General features: G+C 29.9%; 1 protein-coding gene across 1 annotated transcript; it reads right to left on the reverse strand.

Annotated features, from left to right (window-relative positions):
* Positions 3064 to 4812, reverse strand: LOC109326252 (glucan endo-1,3-beta-glucosidase 8). The gene is made up of 2 exons (XM_019558958.1): positions 4411 to 4812; positions 3064 to 4272 (listed from the first exon to the last, which is right to left on the reverse strand). The coding sequence occupies exons 1-2, from the start codon at positions 4770 to 4772 to the stop codon at positions 3162 to 3164; spliced, it is 1473 nt and encodes a 490-aa protein (XP_019414503.1). The 5' UTR covers positions 4773 to 4812; the 3' UTR covers positions 3064 to 3161.

Genomic DNA, 8469 nt, shown 5'->3' on the forward strand with positions numbered 1-8469 from the left:
TATTCCTAAACAAACTAGACTAGGTTTTTTTAAAAATATATTTAGCTTAACATCTGAAGCTTTAGGACATCTAACATGATTATTAAGTTTAATAGATCCCTATTTAGTAATATTATATATAATAGTCATATAATATAAGTATTATTTTTATTTATGTAATGTTAATATAAAAATGCATATAAAAATATAATTTAATTATTAGAATTAGATGAGTCTAGTTAAAAGTATGCCAATTAATTTATTTAAATGTAAACATTAAGTCTTATTAAGACCATTTAATATATGAGAGACCTTCAAACCAGTTTTGTAATAACCAATTCATGTCAGCCAGTTTAACTGTTAAATTGATCCCAATACCGGTATAGAACAATAATTATACCGATCATGCAATTGTACCATTCAAAGCCAATCATATCGGCCGATTTTTAATTGAACTATACCGATCATACCAGTCAATTTTATTTAAAATTAATTTTTTAATGAAAAAAAAAAATTATTGGTTTTTCAACATTAATGTTATTATATTATATATGTATATCCAACTTCATTAGTATGCGGTTTAACTATTGAACCATCGATTGAACCGTTAAACCACTATATCAGTACCCTGACTAGTTTGATGGCCAATAGGATATTAATCAGTGTTGTAATAACCAGACTGGACCAAGCGGGCCGACTGTTTTTACCGCTGATCGAACTTGAAAACGACTCTGGTTTGTAGCCTTAATCGAATGAGGGATTGGACCGCTTCGAACCGGAGATATTCTGGTTCGACCATATTAAACTCGGTTGAACCGCAATAACCAGAGAAATGAACCAGACGATTCACTTAAAATTTTAAAAAATAGAACACTACTGTAATATTTTATTTTACTTCGGTCCAAAAAAAGATGGAAAATATTATTTCAATATATTTATTAATTACATAAAATTTTGTATTTATATATCTACATATTTATATATAAAAATGATAAATTATATATAAAATCAGTCGGTCTGATCGTAAGGTTTGATGTCCGGCTCGGGTTTCACAACATTGATATTAATAACATTGCTTTAAACAAAATAATAGGTCATGTCAGGTATAAACTTTATAATTTTTTAAACGGACTAATATACCACATTTAGACTTCTATATATTATATATTTTCGGTCTAAGACAAATTCTAACATATTCCACCCTTACTTGAAACTCATTAATTCAAACCAATCTTTAGTTTTCAATGGAAACTCTTATTCTTTTTTTCCATTCTTTATTATTATTTAATTGAATTACCTCGTATTCTTTAGCTTATGATTAGCAATTTTTCAAGTTTTAGCAACAATGCCTTCGAGACAGGGCTGCACGTGGGTTTTGTTTATGGGAAATGAGTATCTCCTATTATAAGGAGATAAGTTATCTCCTTCTGCCAGTAAAATCATGACATGTGTCATGTTTCATCATTTTCTATAAAAATATTTTAAAAAATAAACAAAATAGCACACATATTATATTTTTACTGGCAGAAGGAGATAACTTATCTCCTGATATGAGGAGATACATTATTCTCTTATTTTATCGGGTATTCATGGAAAAAATATAAAGGAAAGAAATATAGGGCTGCATTAAATGAGTTGTGCTGTTGATTTTGATAGGTTTGGGTGGGTCTTTTGATTCTAATGCATGAATTGCACACAAAAATTAGAAGTAGACAATGGAATTTTGATAAATGTTAATTAGACCCAAACTGAAGCCAAATGAATCAGAGGTTCAGTAGTCAACCAAGATTGAATCGTGAAGTGAGATGATTGGTTGCACGTCAAGAATGGTAGGGCTCCCTCCCTCCATAAGAGAACATAAATCATATATTCCAAAATAATTGTATTCTTCTATTTTCAAGTAATCAAATACTACCACATTTAATATTACTAACTTAAAAAATCAATTTGATATTTGTTTGATAAAATGATAATAAATTAAGTATAAAAAATGAGATTAAAGATCTCAATTACTAATATGAAGCCTATGCAACCATAAAATATGAGGTTGATGTTCAAAATCATAAATAGAGGAGTCTCATATACCATAAAAAAATATATGATATTGATGTTCATAGTTATTGTACAAACTATAAATTAAGGTCGATTAGCGTGAGATGGGTTGAGAAACTTAAGCATGTCCATCACCTGTCCCTGAATATTAATCGGGTTAATTTTTGAACCCATACTCATTTCTAATTAGGATTGAACGTGTGAGGGACGAGTCCAAAACAAGACAAGTCAAGATAGGGATGAGTCCGAGTTGGAAAATGATAAAATGACAAACATAGATTTTTTTCTTAAATATTTAAGCATAGTACAATTAAAATTATCACAATTGGTATATAAACTCAACTAAAATCTGCATCCCACATACATCATTATATAAACTGCAAACCGTAAATTGCATCTTCCAAACTAAAAACTATCAATGGTAGATGATGCAGTAATAGTGTATGAAACTTATACATTATCAGTGCATATATCTTTTTCTCTTGTCCAAAGGGTGGAAAATTTATACACCGTTAATGTAAAGATTTACACAGACATTACATCATTCACCATTCATTTGGATTATTTTTTTCTGAAAAATTAATCATAATTAAATATCAATGATAAATAATACAACAATTGTATATGAAACTCATACACTATCAATACATATATTTTTTTCTCTTATCCACATGGGTCACTGTTCACTTTTAGTCTCCACGTAACATTATGGAACAATAAAATGAATGAGATAACATTTCCCTGTTTTTTGTCCATTTAATTAAAAAAATCTAAAAATAGAAATAAACACTTTTATATTACTTCGTAATTTGACGGATTAGAAAGTAGAGATACATGATTGTTCCAATATAACTGGGTGGTGTAAGGATTGAAAAGTCAAGAGGTAAAGAGTAAGTTAGCCTCTTACTAACTAAGAGGAAACAAAAATAATGTCATGGCATATTGTCAAATATTATATTAAGCTTGCCCAATGTAATATGTATCACGTATATAGTTTTTAATGGATAGTTTACAAGTTCAATTTTGAAAGGGAATGAAAGACTTTAAAATTATCTTGTAAGTGTATTTTATGGCTCTCAAATTTTCTATTTATCTTCATTCCTCTCCAAAATTTAACTCACAAATAGACCCTAAGGAAATGATAGAAAAAAGACGGATAATCCAACTAAAAGGGCTCCCATTGTATGCATTGCTTTGAGCATGAATCCACTTTTGCTGCTCTCAATTTCTATAGGGAAGAAGCAATTTCCCTTTGATGGATCCTCATTCACAATACTTCCCAATCCATTGAAATCACATGCCTCAACACTTTGGTCTCTTGTCTGAAAGTATTGGTTGAAAGCAAATGAAGTATTGCCTCTTAGATCTAAATTTTCACAAGAACAACCATACCCTAAGCTTGTACAATCAGCAACTGCACAAGCATAGTCTAATGCAGCAGGTACAAGGCTCATGTTCTTAACATCACTATTTAGGACACACCATTTATTCTCTTGGTACCTAACACCTTGTGCTTCTTCAGGCCATTTCTCCTGTCCCTGACCTGAAAAATCTATAGGGAATTTAGACCTTCCATCGTGGCGAAAAATCCCCCAATGGCGCTCGAAGTTTCCGGGTGCAATACTCTTCAAATCCTCATCAAAAAGGGAGAAGAGGTATACATCAAAGGGTTCAGGGTGAAGTGGTGATCCTTTTTTGCTTGCCATTTTCTTAAGAAACCCTTGGTAGAACCTTTTTGCATTCTTTGGATTAGCACTTATGTGTCCATCGGTTGGCCATCCAACTTCACCAACCATGATTTCCACATTAGGGTAACCAGCTTTTTTTAGTGACCATATAAGGGTATCTAAATTTGCATCAAACACATTGCTATATTGTACATTTTTGTCATCAATTGTTCTACCTCCACCATCAAAGAATGCAAGTTCTTCAGGGAAATCTTTATTTTGATATATATTAAGGAAAGGGTATATGTTGACAACAAAAGGTGCTTTCTTTTCATTAAGAAAACCCACTATTTTTATCATCTCATCATAACTTTGGCTTTTAAATTCTCCATCTGATGGCTTGTTTGAAGAGGATTCATAAACATCAGCATTCATAGCTGTAGTCACCTTCACCTTGTCTCCTAAACCAGCTTTATCAATAGCCTTTTGAATATTTTGCATTGCTGGGAATGTTGTCTTTACAAAGGAACCATTGTAACTTGACAAGAATGGTTCATTTCCAACAGAAACATATCTGCAATTAGATAATGTGTAAAACATCATGTTAATAATAAAACAATGATAAAGTTTAAGGTTGTACAAAAGTTGTCATGCATAATGGTACATGAAACATATATTTCCTATAATAAAAAGATTGAACTTTATGGTACACCTTATATTGACACCCCCATCACCAAAATGTTTGGTAAGATTTGCTTTAACCCAATCTTCTGCATCTCCACTACTTCCAGCAAATTTACTCAATTGGTCATTAGGAATTCCAACCATGACTTCAATGTCTGTATTGGAAAAAGCACTAACTGTCCAAGAATCTGAATCAAAGAGTTTTACTTTCTTGATTCCATTGCTCTTCAACATATTCACCACAATATTAGGTTCCATTGGGTGGGATGCTAGGGCACCCCAATTGACACCAAGACCTTCTATTGTGGCTTGGGTTCCTTGTAGTTGGACCAATATCAAATAAAGTAGTGCACACATGAGCAATTTGGCTCGAGCCATGGTTCGAGCCATTTCTCACGTGGTCACAAAAGGTAAGATTGGAATATAAGAAGTTTATATACACTAACATAATTTGTTTAATATTAGAAGTACAACAACATAGCTAAATATGGGATTTTGCTTATATATTTTTAGTTACAATGTCTAAATAAAGTATTAAAAAAGTTGGATAGAAGTGTAGCTCATTATTAACTATTTTTTTTGTAATTATAGTTTTGATTATCAAGTAATAAATGTTTAAATAAAGAAATAAAACAGAAAAGAAGGTTATGTCCCTTCTTTGAGTATTTAAAAGTATTAGACAATGTATAAATAAACTATAAAATGTTAGTGGTTCTGTTCTGATCTTGAACCTTCTTTTATTCTCTCCTTTTTCGGCCATGTTCTATTTTGTGTTCATCTTGTCATGGAACCACAGACACAAACATATTTTTCTCTTTGCGAAATTATTAACCATGCAGCATTCGCAGCTAAACAACATTACTTCAAATTAACATTACAACATTATTTTAGTCTATCATTTAATTTAATGATTCGATCTTATATTTTAATTTGTCATATAACAAATAAGATGAAGCACATGTTTTAATATTAATACCTTAGTTCTAAACTTTTGAATCTGATAGCTCTTCTTTTGACCAAGGAAAATACCAGGAGCGTTTTTTTAGCACAATCTTTTCAACAGGCTAATTAAAGTAATTTAATGGCAGCCAGTTAGAGAGGTACAACTAAAAATAACCATGACTAGTCACGTATACCTTGAAGCAAATTTTGAGTAATTATTGTTGAAGAATGAAGATATAAGACATAGTGACCTACAAAAGCAAAAAAATAGTGCATATCAATATTAGGGTTACTAGGAGTTGTATATTGATTGAAAAAGTAAATTTATTGTGATATTAAGTTATCCGCTTATCATATATGCTTAAATCCTAACGTCTTGTAAGCAGTGGCGGATCTTGACCTAGAGTTTAGGAGGGGCAATAATATTTAATTATAATTTGTAATTAAGATTAATTGAATAACAAAAAAATATAGATCATTATTTCAAAGTTTCAAGCTAACATATTAATTCTAAATAATAATAATTAAAAATTAAAAACATCAAAAAAATGTATATTCATTTGAAGTGTCCCTCCTAGTTAAAGACTTCAATTCATCTATGATCGAATTAAGAGTAAAAATTTCAGCTATTTATATTTCAATAAATCATAATGTTATCTACAAAAAATTCATCTTATATTTTACTACATAAATTTATTTGTTGTATCCGTTGCTGAAAATTGTCTTCTTGTAGTAGTTAAACCATTATAGTTAAGATAAGACAAATAACTTGACCAAGCAAATTATATGCCTTCACTTTTACTATATCATCAAAGTTGCACTTTATTAAAAGATGATTGATAGTTTTTCAAACATGAATTACTAACAACATCAATAATAAAAGGTTGAAACTAACATCTCAAATAAACCATTTCTTAATCGCATTGAAGTCCATAGGTATATTTTGGCACAAAAATACATATGTTATAAATATTAAATGATTTATAAAAATACTAGAATATTAGTACTTTTGATGTAAAAGTTTGACAAAGACAATTCATGATTTTATAATATTTTCTTAAGTGCAACATCAATATGAACTCAAATGAAATAAAAATATTATAAGCATTATCTATATTTACACATGTAAAGAACTTTATCTATTATCTATAATTTTTAGAAGAAATATACAATTCGTATAAGGTAAAAGTATATATTAGAAAAATGTAAATAATTTTTTTTTAAACAAATGAAACAAAAATCCAGGGGGCAGTTGCCCTCACCTGCCCTCATAAAGCTCTGTCACTACTTGTAAGTAAGAGACTTCTTATTTTTTTAGGATTTGAAATCATGACTTTGATATGACTCTTCAACCTTTTTGTTATGCCGAAACACTCAGCCAAGAAAGAGCAGCTCATTGAAGTACTCGATCTAAGCATAGTAAAAATATGCAAGTCCAAAGACTACGAACCTGTGCTATAAGTAAGGTAACACAACTAAAGTAATATATCTTTTCAATTCTACAAGAATCGGGTACAGCATTACATTACTGATCCTTGCTGGACAACATAGAAGAAAATGTTGTGGATCCCAGTTTGGGAAGATAATTGATCTCAAAATTCCTTCTGAAATTGTTTTAGCGATTATTTTTCTGATCAATCATAATTCATGACATGTAAAATAATACATATTGTAAGACAAAAAATATGCTCCAAACATTTTCTAGAAATGCCCTATATGGAACTCATCAGGCACAAGAGATTGATATGTTTCGAATTGCCTTGCAACTTAGAAGGGCAAGTCCTAACATCTCTTGGGTCTAATGTGGTGAAAAAATTATTGGAATCCAAATCTACTATTCTACTATCTGTATAATAATGTAATGAGCTGGTTGAATTACAAAAATGGCTATCATCTTTGCTTGACACTTGGCTTTTTAAAGGATAATTTTGTCATTGAACAACTACTCTTGTTGGCACTAAAAGGCTGAAACATACGTGTTTTCTACTTCAATTCCATCTGCCATATAAACACTTTCACTTTCTCTAATTTCATCACCTCTCTCACCTCTCTCACCTCTCCACATTCAGGTAAGCCCATCATCTTCCATCTTCCTTTCTTTAACTCTTCCTTCCTCCTCAACCATTTTTAACGTAACACTTCTCTTAACTATTGTGATTTTGAGGGAAAAAATATGCATGTCTTTTTGTTAAAAACGACACCTGTGTAATTTCTTCACTATTTTGATTTTGAAAAAAATGATGTATTTTGATTTTGTATACTGAAACATTTTTTGTTGAGTGCTTGTTCAATGTGTTCTTCTTTTCTTCTATTTTTTTATCTTATCTTTATGCTTAAAAACGAAACTTTTTTAAAAACGAAGAACACAATGATTTTTTCACGATTTTGATTTTGAAAAAAAATCATGTCTTTTGATTTTGTATACTGAAACATTTTTTGTTGAATGCATGTTCATTGTGTTCTTCATTTCTTCTATTTTTTATCTTATCTTTATCCTTAAAAACAAAACCTTTTTAAAAACAAAGAACACAATGATTTCTTCACTATTTTGATTTTGAAAAAAATCATGTCTTTTGATTTTGTATATTGAAACATTTGTTGTTGAGTGCATGTTCATTGTGTTCTTCATTTCTTCTATTTGTTCTCATCTTTATGCTTAAAAAATAAACCTTTTTAGAAATGAAACTTTCGTGCATTTCTTATACTTAGAGAAGGAATAAACATGAATAAGCAGAATGAACCTTATTTGTTTCAAGATTTGTACATTTCCGTTTTAACATGTTACCTTATACATTTTGGTTTATGATTATCTATGTTTAACACTTTCGCTTTGTTGTGATCTTTGTATTTACTGCTTTATGTTTATGATTACCTATTTTTAACACTTTGATTTTGAGGGAAAAAACATTCCTTTTATGAATGCATGTTCATGGTATTCTTCGTTTCTTCTATTTTTTCATCTTTATACTTAAAAATGATACCTTTTTATTTTTGCATGTTAGTGGTATTTGTGAATATACAAATTTTTTTTATCTCAGGTTCTTTGTTATATATTCATTTTTAGCTTTCATTTTTTTTGTCATGAATAAACACAAAGGTAAGCCCTTTGTGCATGTCTTATACTTAATTCAAGAATCAATTTGGA

The sequence above is a fragment of the Lupinus angustifolius genome, chromosome LG14, assembly GCF_001865875.1.
Source record: "Lupinus angustifolius cultivar Tanjil chromosome LG14, LupAngTanjil_v1.0, whole genome shotgun sequence".
NCBI classification, from domain to species: Eukaryota; Viridiplantae; Streptophyta; class Magnoliopsida; order Fabales; family Fabaceae; genus Lupinus; species Lupinus angustifolius.

Excerpts from the sequence above, each read along its gene's own strand:
- LOC109326252 (XM_019558958.1), bottom strand. The coding sequence starts at position 4,772 with ATGGCTCGAACCATGGCTCGAGCCAAATTGCTCATGTGTGCACTACTT. Across the intron at positions 4,273-4,410 it reads GATGGGGGTGTCAATATAAG|ATATGTTTCTGTTGGAAATG; the intron begins GTGTACCATAAA and ends ATCTAATTGCAG.